The 21,607-nt window shown below is 37.1% G+C and overlaps 1 protein-coding gene across 4 annotated transcripts; it reads right to left on the bottom strand.

Annotated features, from left to right (window-relative positions):
- Window positions 435-20,625, bottom strand: LOC109708546 (nuclear pore complex protein NUP214). Of its 4 annotated transcripts, XM_020230340.1 has the most exons (20): window positions 20,212-20,512; window positions 19,925-20,133; window positions 17,834-17,996; window positions 16,660-16,806; window positions 16,326-16,450; window positions 15,353-15,465; window positions 14,840-14,979; window positions 13,893-14,055; window positions 13,592-13,773; window positions 13,289-13,425; window positions 12,680-12,973; window positions 10,903-11,055; window positions 10,740-10,797; window positions 8,826-8,959; window positions 8,621-8,745; window positions 6,243-6,582; window positions 3,966-4,191; window positions 1,882-3,861; window positions 1,080-1,189; window positions 435-890 (listed from the first exon to the last, which is right to left on the bottom strand). In XM_020230340.1, the coding sequence occupies exons 1-20, from the start codon at window positions 20,417-20,419 to the stop codon at window positions 792-794; spliced, it is 5,106 nt and encodes a 1,701-aa protein (XP_020085929.1). In that variant the 5' UTR covers window positions 20,420-20,512; the 3' UTR covers window positions 435-791. The 4 variants fall into 4 exon arrangements, with proteins under 4 accessions (XP_020085929.1, XP_020085926.1, XP_020085927.1 ...); XM_020230337.1 differs by having other exon boundaries at window positions 12,680-13,425; XM_020230338.1 differs by lacking the exon at window positions 19,925-20,133 and having other exon boundaries at window positions 12,680-13,425; window positions 20,212-20,625.

Below are 21,607 nucleotides of genomic sequence, written 5' to 3'. Positions count from 1 at the left end.
TTAATTTAATCACATATTTTAATTCTACAATTGATTGCATTATAAATTTTTTTTTTCTATAAAAACAATTCCTAAATTAAGAGTATGAGATAAATGATAAACAATAAATCTACAATGCATAAACAAACATATGAGCTTGATGCTAGCAACTATTTTTAATCGGAGGCTTCAATAAAACATTGAATTGAAACGGATCTCTAACGCCAAGATCAAAATTTAAGGAAGATAGTAAAACTCAACTAGCATGCACCGTTACTTCGCAGTGGCAACAATGCAGTAGCAATTTGCTAATGGCGTCCCTCCAATATACCGTAAAAATACAGAAAAAAGGACATTTTAATAAAAAAAAAAGACAATTTTAGGAACCGAAAAGACCCCTAAATTAAAAACTAGATATCAACATATCTATTCAACAATTGCGAATTCTTCTCGAGTAATAAAAGGGAGAGCAACTCTAAGAAAAAGAAAAGAGCTACAAAGTGTTAAATACCTCAACCACTACCTAGATCACTTACCATATCCATTTGCCGCTATTTGGGCATCTAACTCTCGTGTGGAGGCTATATGCAAAAGCCAAGAAGAAGCATAGAAGGCATTACATCTAATTCGACCTATACAAAACAAACATAGTAGCATACGAAAAGGAATATCATCTGATGATAGTTAGTTGACTGGATGAGAAATATACAGATACATACAACTGTCTATATAATTTGCCCTTCCACAGGCAAGTGGGAAAACTAGTTTTTATCAAAACTCAGAACTACAATTTGATTATTTTCTCATCTGTGTCAAAAGCTCAGAGGGAGGTCTCCCGGGTCCAGCAGCGCTGCTTCCGCCAAATGCAGAGAAACCACTTCCCTGATTGTTACTAAAAGATCCAAATCCACCTGCATAAGCTCGAAAAGCTCCACGTTCAGTTTAGACCATCTTAAAAGTATTTAACTAAATCAGAGAGAATCCAAATTGTTGTAAGAGTAAAAAAAAAAATTTCAACCAGTTGGAAAGTAAACCAGTATGTCCAGATAGTTAAAATATGGGATTCCAAAGTACCCGATGTGAAAGTTGATTTAAGAAACCGGATTGAGCTCAGCCCAACTCCTTTCCGGTTTGAACTTCAAATGTGAACCGGTGGTTTCGACTTCAAATGTGGACCTATCTACCGAAGCATATGTAACTGTCTCTTTTCCTGTGTGCGTGCATGCGTGCACATGTATTCAATACATGTATATAAATATATATATATTTGTGTGTGTGTGTGTGTGTGTGTGTGTGTGTGTGTGTGTGTGTGTGTATAGAATTGTCCCAATGCAAGTGCTATTTGGCTTTGATCTAAAGAAACACTAATGCGGGTGGGCCATCTCAAGCTCCTCTGCCCGGTGCCTATGCAATGAGGTCCATGTTCCAACCTAAGCCCCCAACACAGCCTATGCCATCCAAATGTGGCACAAGTTGACACCTGTCATACCCATCATCAAAAGTAAAGCCTGCTTCAAACTGACCATCAGGACCACTATACAAACAATCAGATTTGAACCAACCACCATCGCCCCTTAAATTCTACATCTGTTTATGTTTGATAGTCATCAGTCTAGTTTGAATTAGGATGAGGCATCCCCTTGCAGGCATCCCCTTGCATCTAACATGGGGGCTGCCTATTTACCACCCACTTAAGGGAACAAGCTAGCAATGGGCATACATCTTAACATCAGGCAATACATATGAGGTCCAATCAGACAATAAGACACAACCTGGCAATTTAACTAACATTTCAAGGCCAGTGACTCCCTTGGTGTGCTCACTTTGTTAGCAATTTCCTAAGCTTTGTGGTAAATATATAACTTAAGACAGATGTATCCGAAATATTCAAATTATTCTCACCTGGCATGAAACCACCACCTTGGCCAGCTCCTCCAAAGCCAGCACCTCTAGTAGCTGCAGCAGCAAAGCCGCCACTATTGGCAGCAGCTGGAGCAAAGCCCCCGCCCATAGTAGCAGCACCGGCAAACCCACCCCCTGTAGCAGCACCGGCAAACCCACCCGCTGTAGCAGCACCGGCAAACCCACCCCCTGTAGCAGCACCGGCAAACCCACCCCCTGTAGCAGCACCAGCAAACCCACCCCCTGTAGCGGCACCAGCAAACCCGCCACCTGTCGCAGCAGAAGCAAAACCGCCACTCGTTGCAGCAGCAGAAAACCCACCACCTGGAGCAGCAGCAGCAAACCCACCAAATCCTCCAACAGGACCTGTAGATGAGAACCCACCAAAACCAGCACCTAACTGCCGAGATTGGCCAAAAGAACCAAGAACTGACCCAAGGGCCTGCTGCCCAGCTCCTACTTGCGCGGGCTGTCCAAAACCACTAAATCCGCCACCAGAAGTGCTACTGGAAAATGGATTCGCAGATTGTATTGGCTGAACAGGTTGAGCTGCTGGAAGGCTGAGAGAAGAAGGGCGGAAGAGTTGCCCTGGGGATACTGTCAATGAAATCGGAGAACTCACGCTGCTCGTGATAGGTGAAGCAAAGGAACCACCAAAAGGGTTTGATTTCGGATGGCTCGGAGGTGCAGAAGATCCAAGGCCAAACCCACCAAGTGCTCCCAAGTTGAGTTCGGTACTGCTTTCAGGAGCTTCTTCTTCCATTTCATCTTCTTGGGATAAACTAACATCTAATTTTTCATCACCTTTTGTGTTTGCTGTGCTCACAGGAGGTGCCGTGGTTGAGGGCATTTGAGGTGATAAATCAGATGCGGGAGAAAATAAGACACCGCTTGTTGGAAGCAAACTGGTTTCTTTACCAGAGGTCAATCCACCAGAAGTCTCACTTGCAACTGTAGGCTTTATAGCTGATTCAACCTTGGAACTATTTTCAGTCAACTCCTGAGTTGACTTGGGAGTTGACACTGATCCAGACTTAACCTCGATTGGTTGCAACAATTGAGGGGTGGATGCTGGACTCTTGGAAACAGATAGAATAGATGCTTGTACTGACTCGGGAACAGAAATAGAAACAGGCTGAGAAGAAACAACTGGTGATGAGGGTGATATTGAGGCTGTTTGACTGGTTTCTCCCACAGCTCTTGTACTAACTGATGATCCTCCAAAAGGAGTCGCAACGAATGAGGATGCTGATGATGGAGTGAATGGAACAACCTTCAAAGATGTATTAGGAGCTGATAAAGAAGCAGGAAGAAACGGAGAGCTCGATGATGATATAATGGGATTAGATGATGCCATAGACACAGCTGGAGTTGATTGTTCTTTATTTATCGGTGTATCGGATGGAACAGATTTTCTGCTTGTCGCAGCAGATGCAACAGCAGATGTTGAGGAAACAGATGATGCGCTGCTCTGTTTTGGAAACCCTGAGAAACTCTGCATAGTGTCACCCAATTGTTTCATACTACCTGAAAATTGATTAGGAAGACTGTCTTTACTTTTCGAATTCAAAGCAGCTTGAATTTTTGCCTCTGTTGTTAAGGTCTTCATAGGTGGTACATTGCTCAAGAAATTCAATGACGGTGTTGAAGTAGATTTTTCTAGCTGCAAATTGGAAAATGCTTTGGGTTTTGAAATATTTTCAACAGTCGAAGAATTTAGCTGACTCCCTGTTTGTGTGATTCCAGTGCTTTTGATACCAGATGAAGGAATGTTCTCCTTTACAACAGTTTGGGCATTAATAAATAACGGTCGTGACGGCACTTTAAACTCTGATGACTGAATAGCACTTTTCGGCCCTTCTTCTAAGGGAGGAGATTTCAACTCCATAGTTTGTGATGATGCAGACAAGTCCCTAGCCCATTTGAATACTGAACTTGGCTGAGATCCAAAGCCTTGATTCGAGGGTTTCTCTTGAGCTCCTGCAAAAATAAATAGAAGTATAATGATCTGCCTGTAAAAGAAAAATAACTGCAAGAGAGTTTTTCTTTGACTGTTCATTTACAATGCCATTATAGAAAAGTACCTTCATTCAGAGTCAGAGTGTATGTTTGAGGTTTAAACTTGGTGATGGATGGTTCAGAGGAAGAAGCTGAAAGAGTACCACTATCCTTTTTCTGTATGAGAGCCTCCATTTGAGAATCAAATCGTTCCTTGCTTGACTTGAAGGGGCTACCACTACTGACTTTGAAGTGGTCATGTTGTGACATTCTTTTCACAGTAGTTTTCTGAGGCTCCAAATTTTTCCAAGTCTGCAAAAGGTTCAACAAATTGAACAAATTCCCTTCTTTTTCCCTTGATTCATAAAACTGTTGACCATCTAGGCAGAATCTTAAATCAGAAAGAAAAATGTCCAAGACTAAAACTAATGATGTCTAGCCATTTTACTTTTTAGTTGATGTCAGATTCTACCATAAATACAACAGAAATAAGGTGTCATACATGCCCAACAATCTCCTCATGCAAAGCATAGGCAATTTCGGTGGCATAAAGATTACTCGGACATAATAAAAGTTCAGAGAATCTCAAAGGAAAGCAGATTCCTGATGTTACAGGATCAAACGAAGGAAGCAAAACAGATATATCTATACAGCCTAGCATAGCGTCAGCAATGTATCTATGAGAACATAAAGGGTGCAGAGGAAGATATGAAAGTTAGATGAGTACAGAAAGAAAAAAGAGTTGATCTGATAAAGAAGATTATTAGTAAACAGAAAACAAACTATGCCTGAAAATTCCAACAAAAGCAGTTTAATAGTCTACAACATAATCTTATAAAGGCCTACAGAAAGAGAATTGCTACCAGAAACCACAAAAGCAAAACAAGAAATAGATTAGAATACCATGTCTCAGTGAGGTTCGTGTTGCTCAAATACGACATGATTTTCAGTAGATATCAGAAACCACAAAAGCAAAACAAGAAATAGATTAGAATACCATGTATCAGTTAGGTTCGTATTGGTCAAATACGACATGATTTTCAGTGGATTTATCAAAAATTTAACATACCGATAACATTACCATTGACATGTAAAAGCATACCAATTTTTTGAACAAGTAACTGCAACATTCATTTCATCAGTTAGTTGAACCAAATTATATTTTCTAGTTGATACTTTGGATGTTACCAATTTTATGTATACCAAATGCATAAAGTCTTGGTATAGATTTTTAGCAGTGCCTCAAAAGTTCAATAAGAAATACATAGAACATCAATGCCATGTTGGACAAAATACTTGTCGGAGAAACTCTTACAGTCTTACATATGAATCATATTATATGTTTCTGAACAGTAGATTCCTTTTTTAAAATTAAGTTTTATACTATGACCACTCAAGTAGCAGGTAGAAGTTAATTGGTAAAGTTGCTGTATAAACTACTGTAGTAGTAAAAGTTCATGCACCATTGTGCACTAAATTTTTTTACATTCATCCAAAATTTCAGATGTTTCTATGGGAGGTTACATGGCATCATTGTCAACATTCAAAATTGGTCAATGTTAGCTAGAACAATGAGAACAATCTGGCAATAGGCAGAAAGCAAATCACCGCTGACATTTATTATCTCACTTTGGCACTAAGTAGCATGTTGGTTCTTAGTGGACTCTTCTTAAAAGTCCGATAGATCTTCTGTGTTCCTCATATTTTGGTCGATATGCTACTTTACTGCCTAACTTTCCAAGATATGACTCATGAATGCAAAAAAATCAAAAATATTCTTGACTTAATGTCTTCCATAAACAACTCCTGTGTATGATGCAAACTGCGTATAATCTACATAATGTATTTAATCCTCCAGAAAAAACTAAAACAATCAAAAGTGAAGTAATAATTAAAATTTGCCATATGGTACTTGTATATAGGCACCAAACATCTAGGCAGAGCTGAATCAATGGCAGGACTATTAGCATCATAGTGCCTTTGGCCTTATTAACAGTACAAAGCACAAAATATCATGGTATCAAGTTCACCAACCAGTCTACACATTGTTCTTCAACTATCATCATCTTCACAAATCAGAAATATATTGCAACAAATTTCATTCTTTTACATAAATACAGCCAGCCAAAATATTTCACATTTCTGATAAGGCACAATGCAACAGCAGGCACACAAGGCAATACATGAGGAGCACGCCTAACACCAAAGCCAAACAATATACCACGGTAAATGGTATAAATATGATCCCATAATGCAGAAACGATGTTGATATATCATGATCAGAACAAGCACCAAAGTGAGAAGCAAAGAACAGTATATGCAATATGTAGAGTTAAAAACATAAAGACAGTTCAGAAAATTACTTTATCCAATGATTCTCTCCTCCTCCTCGCTGTCTCTGGCTCGAAAACCTTTGCAGAACCCAGTGAACTTCTCTTCTGGCACTCTTTCATTGAAGAAGAAACTCCCTTAAGAGAATCTGTAGCAAAGCTAGGCCTTTTAACATCTGGAGAATGGAACATGTTGGCTTCGTGAGCAAGACCAATCGACTCAAATAATTCTCTCGTTACACTCCCTCGTTTTACAGTGGGAGAGCAGATATTAAGCATAGCTATCTGCTTTGAAAGGCACTCAGAAAGTTGCTCAGCTGCTGCTAACTGCGAGTTCAGTGTGTTATACACACTGTGCAAGGAATGTGTTCGCCTGCATATTTAATTATTAACATAAACGTAAGCATGCATTGGAGTTGACGGATGCGAATGCAAAGTATAGCAGCACACCCAAATCTCAAAATATATAAATGAAAAAAAAAAATGATGCAAGGCTATTTATAGAAAAAAAACAATGAGCATAGCAGTCATCAAAAAAGCATCAGGAGGCTATTGACTAGCAATACTTTTTAAGTAACAGGGTAAATTAAATGGCAAATAGTTCTTTAGTAACACTGGCAAATTGGTTCTATGAAAAATACACCATGAAAATGGCCAAAAATAATATATACCAAAGCAATATGTATGTGATTCTAGCAATCCTCTAGGTCACATATTATTATACTAAGGGGCCCATTTGGTTCACGGTTTGTAATATTCTGGTAATCCTCCATATTTTCTGTTGAGTTAGAAGGTATGTCGAATCATTGTAGATTCCTAGATGGTAGGAATACTATTTATCATGACTTAGAAGGTATTCTCATTTCCATACTTGGTGGGAATCATCAGTAGTCCATTAATAAAAATATACTAGTTCTTGACAACCTTCCAACCCAAGTGGGGCTTGATACGTTAGTAACAAATATGCCATTCCAAAAATAAAATATACAATATTTTCAAAATATTACAAACCTTGAACCAAACGACCCCTAAATTTATCAAGAAGTTAAAAATGGCTTTTGGCATTATTATTATTTCATGTTTTTATCTTCCTCTAATTAAGCCGTTGAAGGCACCTAAATAAAGACTTCTGTATTCTCGCCACAGTTCACAAGTTTGCAAATTTCTCTTCAGAAAAGAAAAAAGAAAAAAACAAAAACAAATAAGCAGCACATTTCTGTTTATTTTACGGTCAAACAAATGACGTAAATATAAAGCTTGCTGACAATCTGAAAATAGCAAAATTGAAGAAGACCATTCCTATTTTCAAAACAATATGAAATTGATTCAATATTTGGTTCAACTGTATACAGTTCAAAATGTAAAAGTCCCTGAACAATGTCAACAAATTCGCCTATTAGAAATGAAAGATCTCGACTTCTCGAGAGAGCGACAAACTACAATGTGCTGAAATAGAAAGAAATAATGATGGAACACGTAATGGTACAACTGATGATGGCACATGTACTGATTCACATATTATCAAACTTAAGCAACCTAAAATTGGTTGGAGTAGGTATTTGCAGATCATTTTTTGTAAGCATGCCTCTTTTCTTTTTTTTTTGTAAAAACAGTACTTTTAAAACCTTCACAGGTTAAAAAGATGCTGATGACACAGTGACTAGTCAGAAAATCATGGAGTTGGGACAGTTGCAAACTATGTCCAGGAGAAGCATTCAAGATGGTTCAAGGTGGAACAGCATATCCGGGTGGCTCTCTTAGGAATTTGTTTAACTTTAACCCAAAGGTAACACAACTAAAGAAAGAGTTCCACTTCTTAGGAAAAATATAACATGGCAATTCATTACAGTACATTAATCTATGAAGGGATATCCACAGTAAGTTTCAAAGATCAAAAGTAGCATCTTAGACTCCTTATACTAGCACCAAATCCTATTCACTACATGATGGCTGGCCACAGTTAACCAAGCACACTTTGTTAGAATTCACACATTTTTCTAGCCAAGCAGCTGGGTCAGTGCCAACAACCAATAACTTCCTTTCAACAGCTATCAGCCACAAATAAATTCGCAAAAAAAAGAAAGTCTGCACTTTTCATAGCAGCACTTATCCTGGTCTATTGGTTTATAAACTGAAGAACAACAAAAGAGCAACGAGCAGACAAACAAGATAAATGTCTCCAACTTCAAGAAAACGGAAACAAATATTACTACTCAGCATGAAATAACAAGTCTTTCAAGCATACTGCTAACAGGTATAAAAGGAAAAAGTAATGCTAGTCTTATAAAGAAAATAAAAGCTTAAAACTACTTGGACATCTGTTTCACATTAACAACCAGTAAACATGATCACGTGACTGCTATATTCCAAGAATCATAACTACTCAGGTATTTGGTTAACAGTACTTGTACCTTGACAATCCCATGTTACTGTGCATGACTCTACGACCAGAAGCAACTCTCCCAATTTCACCAAATTTGTTAATCTCAAGAGTATTGAAGTGCCTCTCCAGCTCAACAAGCTGGTTTGTCAAGTCCTGAAATGAAAAAGGAACCTTAGGATTTCTTACATGTAAGTAAGCTGAGAAGATCTTCACCAAAACTAACGCCAGTTGACCTGGTTCACGTTCATTATATGCTGCCTCTTGAGTTCAAAATCAGGATTCAACTTCTGTTGGTTCCATACATCCCAATATTGACTATTTGAAGCTTGTTTAACGATACCTTCCATGTAGATTAGCCTAGCAGACACTGGCAAACAAAAGAGGACAATAACCAAATATGGTTAAATGTCAAATCGACCCGCAACATCCACCTCAACATATTGAGGAGATTATTACACGACAAAAAGGTCCAAGTTAAGATTTCTGGTTACGTATCTTGCAAACAAGAAGAAAAATTAGATATAACAGTAATGTACATCACGCGAGAGTTGCCAATCAGACGCTGGAAGTTCACTCCGGTGTTTCTAAAAGTACATATAATGTGCCAAACCATGCCAAACTGTTGTTATAGACTAGCTTGCTGTTGGCTAAAAACCAATAGGCAGACAAAAGTAGAAAACATGTATATTAACATACTGACAAACATATTAACAAACTAATGTATACTACATATTAGATATACATTAAATTTAGTTATACTTTAAATCTACGTTCTGTTATAATTATTTATATATTGTAAGGGGAGGCTGCAAGTTATGTCAAACATAAGCTGCCCATGGGATGGCTAGGCTTTGAAGGAGAATGACTAAGAATATGAAAAAGGCTATCTTTTTAATCGATCAGCCGAAGGTTGACATTCTGGTAAATGACTTCAGAGCCTCCTGCTGAAGCCATTTTCAGTGAAGTTAGGCCAACACAAACACACGATTTTGGCGGTTACAGTCCACTAACACCAAAACAAATGCCCCCTTAGATTCTGAAAGTATGATGGCATACTTCTTGGCAAGAGGGAAAGCAAGGTACCAACTTTAGCCCTTTGGGGGCGCAATATTCGGCAGCCAGGTTTTTGCAAGTAATGAATTTCTTAGCTTTCTCCAAGTTTCAAAATAAATACTCGTTTCAAGAGACGATATGGAATGTTCTCGGATGATAAAGTTTAGTGCATTAAGTCTGCTCATTCTACTGCTTCCTAAGTGAAAGAGGATTGCAAAGCACCTGGCTCCATATTACAAAAATTTTTGTGGCACAAACCATGCACCAGGGCTCAAGGGAAAAAGCATTACTTTGAAACTAACAAACACCTCACAATTTCCCAAAAATGCATCTAAAATGCAAACATACATTACGCAACCAAAAGCTCATACAGAATTTATCTATAAAATCATGTTGCAGGAACACCTTCTGACTTGAGCGAATTTCTTTAAATTTGCCAAGATATCTTCCACGAGAGTTGATTGGAAGAGCACTTAGTTTCAACTTCAATGCACAGTCTAAATGAGTAGAACTCTTCAGGATATGTACGCCTTAAAACTAGGCTTAGGTATTTTAATAACAACACATAAATCTATTTATAGCCTAAAAGTCAGTCCAATAAAAATTATAACTTTGCAACGATTCACCATAATATGCCATATTTATCAACAGAGACAAGAAACAAATTGCTAGCAAAGAAGTATAAAGTTAGCAGCAAGTGACCTTCCTAAAGGAAAAATGTAATCCTTGAAAAAGTAGAAAGTATGATCCCTAGCTAGGTAGCAGCATAGTATGATTTGAAGAATAAGCAAGAATATTAATTCAAAATACTTTGACAAGTCAACAAGCACATAAAGAATTAGTTGGCATCTATGAGATTATTAGCAGCTAATGTAAAATAGCAAAATAGGCAGTAATATTATAAATGAAGCTTTTGCAGAATTTTCTACAACAATCTTCAAAATAATTAAGCAAAGTTGGCAGTCCATTATATTTATGGCACTACTTCCTGCAGCCAATGACGCATAAAAAGGGAGTTCAGTTATTTAGTTGAGCCAATCCAAACATTTAATGCACATCAAGTTAAATGAACTGAATTTTCATCAAGGACATACTCTGTAACTTCTTGTTCCAAAGCTCCTGAATCTTCATCAGTTGATCTTCTACTTTGTTCTAGAATAATAAAGCAAAGGCCTTTGAAATTTTTGAAAGAATGCCTGAATGAAAAAGAAATCACTTAACAAATGCAATCTAAGATTTTAGGGAAGTCCACGCTACCTTGCATATCCGAGATATCGCTGAAAGTTTCTGTAGACCCTCCTCCAATGTCATAACTGAAGTTTGCTGCAAGACAGTGCAGGCATCCCAGAATCCACCTTCTTGTTCTATGGATGATAGCAGGATATCCAATTCTTTTGCCATATCATTAACCTGATCAGGCCAAATGTAATAGTTATTTCCATATCGTTGATGAGAAAACATCTCGCCTACTAAGCAAAAAGAAAAACAAGTATGGACTATTTTTGACCCAAATTCCATCAGAATAGTTGAAATTTTGCACCTTCAAAGTTCAAGCCTCAAGAGCAATAACAAGTAGAGTTGAAAGAGTGTCAGGAATCAGGATATAGGGCTTATCGGAGAGAGCACACAGAATATCTATTAACATAAGTACACATTAGTCTATAGAAAGGTAAGGAGAGAAAGAGCATGTGGTCTATCCGGTAACACAGAGTAAGCGCAGCAAGTTTAATCACTTTTATGATCCTTCAAACCAAAATCTTCTAAACATGAAGTACTATTTCAGTCAACATATATCCTCACTTATCAAAGCCAGACTGGAAAATGGTATATATTACATGATATGTTACTAACTTACTATTTAGGAAGTCAAAAGAATAGCCAATCAGAGAAGCTAGACCATATTAAAAACATTAACATAAATAAACCTTAATTAAAATAACAGCAATCACAATCAACTCATAATCTATAAGTTTGCACAAAATCTTCATAAGAGAAACCATTTCTGGTGGTCCTGAAGCTACAGCCATCAGAGTACCAAAATGTTCATCATAACAACATCTTTCGACAAGTTCATAAACTGAAAACAGCATAACATGGAACTAGTGAGTGTTGGTTAAATATGCGAAGTCAACAACTGATATACTGCTTACTTTTCCCAATTTTCTATCTTCTACTATGTCCAGTGCTACATATTTTACATTCAACCTATACATAAATAAACTCTATAAATTCTTAATGCACTGCCAAAATTAAAACAAATTTAGGTTCTTGAACCCACCTCATTTTGATTTCCACAATATACCAACCATAGTTTCCTCTTTAAATGTTTCCATTCATCTTGCACTTGCTTACATGTTAAAACAAATCTCAATCCCTCTCCATGTGGTATGTTGTCAAATGACTCATCTAAACTCTTCTTTAACAACTAAACCTTTTTACACTCTTTTCTACTTAACAGTATCAGACAATACTTTTAGCATCTTAACTAGAAGAGAAGGACATATCAGGACTACTTGGGAAATTTAACTACTAGTTTACCAGTAAGAGAAGAATTAAAAAGCTGAGCCACCACAACATCAATGCAAGCAATATGTCAAATCAGATATCCAAACTGCCACTCCCAAAAAAATAAATAAAATAAAAAATAGAACATTAAAAAATAAATCTAAAGGTTGGTATATTATAAAGGATTCATCTTAATTGACACTTATACATCACAAAGATCAATTATTCATATCATGGTATTGTTCACTAAATAAGGTTATCCAACTTTTTCTTTAGACAAACCGGAGTGCACATCGGTCATATATTAACAGAGAACGTAATGATCCACTTCCTTTCTATATGAATGCACTAAGCCAGGTCAAATTAAAGCTAGTTGTTCATAAAGCACTAGAAAAGTTGCAAATAATGTTGTTCAGCATAAGGATAGAGCATAAGGTACCAAAGCTTATGAAACAGATAAGGAGATCATGACACGATCAACAAATTGTGCAAGAACTTTGAAATTCACGATAAATTATACCGATCTTACATTATAAAACTGTTTTGCCAGATCCTTCTCAGAGTAGAACATCTGAGGTGGCTTGGAATTGCTAGCATTGTCAAGCAAAGTATGTGGTGGCTTGGAATTTCTAGAATTGTCAAGCAAAGTATGAGCACTTGATTGATGTGATTTTCCTGCCCTCTGGGATGATACAACAGAACCATGACTCGCTGGAATAGTTTCAGCATTCCCAGTCCTAGGCCAGGAAGATGTCAAAGGTGATGAATCGCGACTCAAGCCCTTTGAAGCACTGAAAGTCTTACTATCTTTTGAGAGGGTGCTCTGTGGAAAAATCAATGAGTTATTACCCATACCCAAACCAGCATTTTCTGTGATATTACTCATGGCTGATCCTCCGGAAGTAGATGTCCACGATTTTAAAGTGAGACCATCGGAACCAAAGAGTTTTCCCTCACTTCCAGTTGAACCAAAAGGCCCTTTACCTAACTCATCACCAACTGAGTTTTTCGAAGTACTTGGTTGCAACACAGCAGCTGGTTCACTTGATGGCTTACTTCCCAAAAGATTGGCACTTGCACTTTTTGCAGTGGAAGATAAATCAACTAATTGATTTCCAGGTTTCAAGCTATTACTTACAGCCAAGCCAGCTTCATGTATATGATGTGACTCCATGGTAATTTGACTAGAATTAGCAGGCTGACTATTTCTTGACCCGAACAACAAACCACCATCATTTTCCTCTTTCTTTTCAGGGGGCTTTTGCACTAACTTACCTGCAAATATCTACTTGCACTGTTAACCATCTATCAAAGTAAAGTCCAGACAGAGTACCAGAGTTTCTCCTCTGTCAAAATGATCATCATATGGAAAGTTGGAAACTAAAAGAAAACAGAATAAACTTCATAAAATCAATAATTAGTAGCTGCAAGGTGCTATTACCTGATGGTGGAGTGAGTGGTTCACTAGCTTCCTTCGGGCTACTATTTGTAACAAAACTATCAATTTCACCTTGTCGTTTCGGAACAGATCCAAGCAATTCATCTCCTAGTGATTTCTCTTTCATAGCATCATAGTTGTTTAAAGGTAGAGTAGGTTGAGGAAGATCTGAAGGATCAGAAACCCTAAATAACAGGCTAATATTATAAGTGTGAAAGGGAACAGCTGAAGTTCTCCAAAAAATGACTAGAAAAATATGCCAAGAACCATTAACAAAGAGAAAGCATCAAAGCGATAATACTACCTTGCAACATGGTACATAATTAGCTTTCCTTCAGCAGTCAAAGAAAGAAGAATATATTGTGGGGACAGTTCCACAAATTCTGAACCAACTTGTACAGTGACTTTCTCAAATAAGGAAACTTTGTCAACACCAAACCCCAGTATCACATTATCATCACCATTTTCTGGAAGAAAAAAAAAAAGCACTAAAATCATGCTTAATGTGGGAAAGTTAAAAATTTACCAAGTTAGTAGATCTTCCGTTTGTAACTTCAAATGAAGCATTGCTATGTATAAATAGTTTTAAGCTATTCATATCATCCATTGAAATATAGTTCATAGTCCATACTAAATTAGATGATAATTTAAACATAAAGAACCTTACTGACATCACATTGACAGTGTTATGTGCCTAGCAAGCAAGCATCCAAATGGTAAGCCGTTATGAGGGCTCATCATAGATTTATCCAGGTAAAAAACCAATGGGAAGCTAATAGATAAAGAGTCCAAACGACAGAAGCAAGTGGCTATTGAATCCAACGAAATCAGACAGTGGCTGTCTATGTTTAATAATTCTACTTTTTCTGAACTTCAAACCCAACACGTTAAGCTGCATAATCAAGCCGAGCCAATTTGATTTGACTAAAACCAGTACAGAAAATGTTGATCAATTAAACATATTCTATAGTTTAATGTTAATTGAACTAACCCAAAACGATCACAGGAAATCCCTAAATTAATCGAGTTAACTTCAAATTAACTAAATTACATATCAATATCATGACCACATAAACTATAAAATAAACGAGGGTGCTTGTGCTAACATTACCAACAAAGATGGTAATTGTTCCCTACAAGTAGCTTTCTGTAAGATGGAAAAAGCTTCAAAGATTGATTGCAGATATTGTAATTTGCTTAACAAAACAAGAGGCAGAAGAAACCGTAAAAGAACCGGCAAAAGCTATTTACCTTGTAATTCAATCCTAGGGGTATATTTGTCGCTTTGGAATTCAAGGGATAGCACTTCCGTCTTGTCATCTTTAAGTGACCACTTTAACAATATAACATGTTCATCTACATTCTTCTTATTAGAAGCCAGCACAAGCTCCCTACAAGAACCCCCAAAAAAAAAAAACATTGTTGATTCATAAGAAATCATACAATATCTTACAATACACATGAGAATAGAACATTAGAGAAATCTTCAAAAAGATACAAGTATGTCTTTACTAGAAAATGGGCTGAAGTGCGCTGTTCACAACCAGATTGCTAAAGCATAAAAATATGCTAGTACGATATTTAATTTTGATCACCCCTTTCCAATAACTCTCATCCAGTATCATAAAGGCAATGTTTTGAACCAGAAAAAAGAATTGCATGATTAGTTGTAATGAACAAGAATTATAGCACAAAATAGCAAAAACAAAAGGAAACACTTCGAAAGTAAAGCGGCAAAATTGTAAGTTACAAGTTTCTGCATACCAGCGATCCAGATAGCTCAATAGCAAATAGGGACCAAACCCAGCAGGCAAAATATCATCCAAAATACCTTCAAATATATCAGGAAAGGAAAAGACAACTGGCTTGGATGACCCCTACCAAATATACAAATAATTCAATATCAACTGTACAGCAATTACAGATATACAAAGGATATCGAACAAGTTAAGAGAAGGAACTGCAAATCAGTTCTTCCATAAAAACATGAAATGAAGTTCGCGAAAAGGACAACAACATGAACTCAGTTTCTGTGAAGGGTATTTATCTCGAGCCCAGAAAAAGAGGTTGAATGGAACTCCAGCCCAGCAGATTATACTTGTCACATAAAAAAGGAAGGAACTAAAAACAGTGAAAGTAAGAGAACATGTTGTAAACTCCATACCTCCCCGATACCCCACNTCTCTTCTCTCCTCCCCCTTCATCCTCCTTTCTCTTCTCCCTTTCAAGGAGCAAAAGAATTGCCAATTTCCTACTTAAAGATCATCTTCTATAGCTCAAAAGTTGAAAAGGTAAACTTACAGTTACTATAAACCCTGACAACATGGAATATCCGAGCAAAACTTCAAGAACACATTATAGAGCTACTATGACTTAGCAACTTCATTTAACATTCAATAATACACTAAAACGAAGAGATATTTTTCGTCTCCCAACTGAAATTGAGTCGGTTCAAAAGCCACCAAGGTTAAGACCTCCATTGACAGGAACAACACAACCACAAATATTTTCTAACATGACATGATGAGAAAAAAAACACTTGCACTTTTCTGTGTTACAAGAGATCACCCAATAACACAGGAAATTAAATAAATGACTTCACGTTTTATTCAATAACTATATGTAAAAGGCACCAAGAAAGAAATTAAGTAAAATGAATATTAAACATGATATACAAGGACTCACTATCTGCTTTAGCAAAACAGTCGTAAAAGACACAAGCATGTAGTACACTAACCTCAGAGAATTTGCCCACTCTGTCAGTTATAACCTGAATTAGATAACCATACTCATCTCCATCTTCAGTTAATCGAACACAACCCACAATAATACTATCATCACGCACCCATGCGATGGAATCCACTGATAAAACATGAAAAACAATGACTTGATTATAATATATAAGGAATAATCCTCTAACTGGTACTAATAAGATTTTAATATACAATAATAGAATATCTAACAAATCTGATAACTGATAAACATCTTTCGGAAGCCAGCAAGTGCTCATGGACAAATCTTGCTGGGACAAATTTTGCAGATATAAGGAATAAAATGCTAAAAATGTTTACCTTTAATAGTGCATTCTGAATCACTGCCACTAGACCATGATTGAAACAAGAGTGACATGCAGAGTTGTTCCTTGAAGTTGGACGATACAATGCTTAGAGAATTATTTTTTGAAACCGCAATAAAATCACTCTGCGGACTCCAATCAACTGTGAGCATAGCAGCAAATAAATTAGATTGAGACAACAAAAAATAAAATAAACATAATAATTAATTGAAGCATCATTTGGGATAATAGTCAAAATTATTTAGGACAATCATTATTGAAAGAGGAGCACGGTGTTAGGGACTTAGAAAAATTTCTATGCAGCCCGGTCCCTGGCCCAAATCTGCTTAGCGAGTTCGGGTTGAAGACGGGTCGAATCGGGTTGTCAAAGAGGCCCAAACCCAACCCGCTGTGGGAAACTCAAGAGCCATGAAACTCATGGGAGTTATGGGTGACTCTTGAGATTTTGGCATTTATGAGGGCTCATAATGTGGGTTCATTATGTATGTGATAATGGGTGAGTTATGTGTGTGGGTGAGTTGAAAAGGCACCTTTAGGCCTATAAATAGTGGGGTTGGCTAAGGCCATGACACACAAGAGAGAGTGTGTTTGTATGCTGTTTGTAGGTTGTAATTCTCATTTCTAAGTAGTGTAGTACTTAGTTTTTTGAGAGAACCTCTGCCTCTTTCTCTTTGTCATTTCCCTTTGCATACTTAGTCGTAGGACGCGAAGGTCTGGGCTAGCAACAGGGACAAAGGCTTGTCCATCTTCGAGCAGGAAAGGTGGGCGCCGCACGGGCTTTGCGAACGAAAACGCTAAGTCCGTGACAACGGGCTCAAGCTCTTCAGAGAGACCAGCTTCAGCAGGTTAAAGATGTATCATTCGCATGTTCTTTATAATGAAATATCTTGGAAAAGCATTTAAGTCAAAGCACAAAGAAAACACATCTCAGATTGAAGAAATGAAAAAGAGATATAGGATCATTAACAGCTTAAAGATATATTATAAAGTAGACGGTCTCAAAACCTAGTTTCAATCATTGTGAGAAAAACAAAACTATTCATATTGTGGTGCTCAAAACTTTTCATATTGTGGTGCTCAAGAACAGAGAAACATTCAAGGAGCTAGCCTATGCACTTCAATAAAATTAAAATATGACCTATTCATGATATACAAGTATATGTACAAACCATCAGCAACATTTTCCATTACATTCCTCAGCTGTTCCTTTTGACGCCCAAGATAAAGTGAGCCATCACTTGAAAGAGAAGCATAAGACAACCCAGCATTTTTTTGCCACTTCAAGTCCTTGACAGATCCATTAAGAGAACATGAAAAGGACGGCTCCTGCTCCTGCATCATGTAGAAAGACAACAGGAACTGTTAATCAGTGGCCAACAATTAGTTTTCAATTCAAAATCAATAAAACACACAAACTATCACGAAGCACAGTATGCTAATACATGGAAAAAATATACATCTTCTCTTTTAAGAGATATCAGTTGAGCCATTGATGGACAAGATAGTTATACATCATTTATTTCAACTATGACTGCCTTCAGAATCAAAATTAAGCATATATATATATATATATATATATATATATATATATATATATATAGTATGCNTAATTTTTTTTTTTTCAATATGTATGATTATAGAGAAATTCTCAGCCTACAACTTTTCGATAATTTTATAGAAGGCCCGCAACATTTTGGTCCCCAAATGACTAGAATTTATTATATTCTAATATTTACTGTATCTAATTATTTCTTATTAGGGACTGATATGTAAATTTTCAAAATCTGAGGGAGGCCATAGCTCCTATGGGTAGGGGTGTCAACGAGCCGAACACGATCGAGCTGAGGTTGGCTCGTGTTCAGCCCGTTTCATAAACGAGCCGAATACGAGCTAGCTCGTTAAAGTATTGAGCCAAAAAGTTCGGCTTGTGTTCCGAACACGAGCCGAATACGAGCCGGCTTATACATAAGAATTTAAAAGGATTAGAAAGAATTAATCTATATATAGGAAATAAATTTATAAAATTTTACCTATTATACATTGAAATTTTACATATAAATGAATTATTTTATAATTGAGTTTGACTTTATATTTAGGTTGGGCTAAAAATCAAATAATATATATATATATATATATAAATAAATTAAATAAATTATAAATATAAAATATATATATTCGAGCTATTTATCGAGCCGAACACGAGTAAGCTGACCCTAGCGCACGTTCGACTTGTTTATTAAACGAGTTGAAAAATTCAGCTCGTGTTCGGCTCGTTTACTAAACGAGCGATTCGATCTTGAGCTCATTTCGAGCCGAACACGAGCTGGCTCACGAACAGCGAGTTGAATTGCCACCCCTACTTATAGGTAGCACAAAGATAATGCAAGGGCAAAGAGACGAACATTTTGACAGCATTTTAATATCTATATTATAAATTATCTGTATCAAATCAATGAGAGTAACCTATACTTAGCATCATCTAGCAACTTGCATGATGGCATCTATGCCCATGCAGATCAATGGCAAAAAAAAAAATGTTTGCAGAGGTCCAGGATCATACTAATAATAACAACCACAGCGTACAACAGAAAAAAGAAAAAAAGAAAAAAAGGTGATATTATCAATAAGAAACATGTCAAAGAACATTATAATATTTTGATTTCCCACCATTAATGGCTAAAATACATCTTTGGAGTTAATATTTCACATAATTGTCAAAAAGGATCCCCCTTTTCCTGATCTGTTTTCTTGAATCGCCCAAAATTGAATTGCCTAAGATAACATAACAACAAAACCAAATAAGTTGGAAAAGAAAATATAGTCTATGTCTTTGCTTACGATCATTTAAACTTTATATAACAGTTTGAGCAAAAAGGGAAATTAAATTCCTTAACTTGGTCAAAAAATATTTCATAAAACCACCATCAAGAGCTAGAGTAAAACTGATGTTTGGTATGAAGTTGCCAATCAAATTTAAACTGGCACGTCCACTCGAAAGGAATAGATGCCTCTAGTCACTTTGTGACGAATCCAAGAATACTCTTAAGTCACTTTATGACGTGATCAAGAATGCTTTAAGTTCCAACTACATGGTGTTTTTTCCCCTTTTTTTTTTCTACCTAGGCTATCAAGAAATGCTTCAGTAGCTACTTATGAAAGAAAGCTAATGAAAATTAGGATAGCCAAATCTTGAAGACAAGACCCCTTCCCCTCCAATCATTAGCTAATTATAGAGAGAAAGCTCAGAAAACAAAGACTACCTTACTTAGGAGTGAAGGAACGGAAAAGAAGTGAATTTCCCCACCAATCGTCGCTGCAAGAGTCGAAGAATCACTCGACAGCGACAGAATAGAAACCCTACCGATCCGCACATCGACGACAGCCGAATCTTGAACACAGGGCCCCTTCCCCTTCTCCTTGATCGCCTTCGCCTTCTCAATAACATCCCTCGTCCTCGCAACCAGAAACCCTAAAGCCCCCCCAAAACCTTAAACCCTAAGAAACCGCACAACTGGAAAGAAGGAGAAAGATGACGAGGACTCAAAACCTTCGGAATGTGCGAGAAACAGCGTGCCGAAGCGATCGGAGACCGCGAGGGGCCGCGAAGGAGGGTTTTGGAGGTCGAAGCGGGAATCCGATGGTAGAAGCGGGACGGATTCGCCGATGCGGCGGAAGACGTAGTCGGCGGAGGCGCCGCGGTCGCCCTCGATCTCCTCGTCGAGGCGGATGAGGTGGTCGTCGGGTTCTTGGGCCATCGGAGGAGCACCGAAGCCCTAAAAACCCTAAAAATCCTAACCCTAGCGAGCAAGAGGGAGAGGGAGAAGGAGAGGGTGTGTGCGTAGCAGGGAATGTGGAAAGTGGCTTTTGCTATACGGAGAGCGTAGGCGGGAAGAGGGGAGAAGCTGTAAAGGTTCCGATGATGAACGTGTTCGAGAAAGCGGGTCATGTGGAAGGAGATGGCCCAAGGCCGAAGGCCCAAGGCCTAAGGACTAAATAGGCCGAAATAGCGTGTAAATTAATGTCCCTTTTCACTTTTTGTTAAGGCCTAATATAACGGGCTAAATTATTTGTTGCATAAAAAAAATTAAAAATTAATTTTTTTAAAAAAAAAACACGGAAAGTAAAATAAAATATATCTAAACTTCTTAGCTATTGTTATTCGCTGTTAATAAATAATAAAATAATAAAAATAATAAAATAATAATATGGATTAAAATTTTTAATATTGAAATTTGGTTTTGAAAGTTTGCTGAGCTGAAGCCAATGCTATTCACTGATCGTCTTGTGGTCCACATTAATTCATTGGTCTTATTAAATTTTTGAATTCTTTTATTAAAAGTAAAAATTCTAAAGAGATTGTATCATCCTTGGATTAAATTCATTTGTCTTATTATTATATGTAGCATTTTTCATGGCAAGTTTATTTTGTGTGGATCTTTAATGATTGTATTCGTGACTACAAAAAAGTGATAAATATCTGCGCTTAATTCGACACTATCATCCGAACGCTCCCTCGTAATAATATATATAGAAATTAATTGTGGGATGTGGTTGAAGTGGAGTTCGCAAAACTCATCATAACACCTTCATCAGGTAACAAATCACCGTAGTAGTGATTTATTGAGGTTTGCATATTATGAAATAGAAAAGTTGAGCTTGCCTCCTACCTCTCCTAACTCCAAATCACTCTCCTTCGTGAGAACTTCTCTCCAATTATATTGAATCCACCCTACAAATCATCATCTCCAGTCGAAGGATCGATCCATCACCGTGTTGGAACCGAGCATTCAGCGCTTGATTCATGCTCAGCAGGTGTTCGATGAAAAGCCTGTGAAAAATGTTGGTTCGTGGAGGTTTGATTGACTGCAAAATGGGGAGTGGGGAATACAATGGAGAGCTTTTCTACTACTTATGGAGGTTTGGGTGCTTTTCAATCAGGTAAA

This window comes from Ananas comosus, linkage group 4 (assembly GCF_001540865.1).
Source record: "Ananas comosus cultivar F153 linkage group 4, ASM154086v1, whole genome shotgun sequence".
Taxonomy (NCBI): Eukaryota; Viridiplantae; Streptophyta; class Magnoliopsida; order Poales; family Bromeliaceae; genus Ananas; species Ananas comosus.
The sequence above is the reverse complement of the archived record's forward strand: the minus strand, read 5'-3'. Positions and strand labels throughout refer to the sequence as shown.

What these genes read in the sequence shown, in the direction of transcription:
- LOC109708546 (XM_020230337.1), bottom strand. Translation starts at nt 20,419, where the DNA reads ATGGCCCAAGAACCCGACGACCACCTCATCCGCCTCGACGAGGAGATC. An exon ending in TTGAGCTATCTGGATCGCTG is followed by an intron (nt 14,980 to 15,352) that starts GTATGCAGAAAC and finishes GGGTTCTTGTAG; the next exon opens with GGAGCTTGTGCTGGCTTCTA. An exon ending in ATTATGTACCATGTTGCAAG is followed by an intron (nt 13,774 to 13,892) that starts GTAGTATTATCG and finishes CCTGTTATTTAG; the next exon opens with GGTTTCTGATCCTTCAGATC.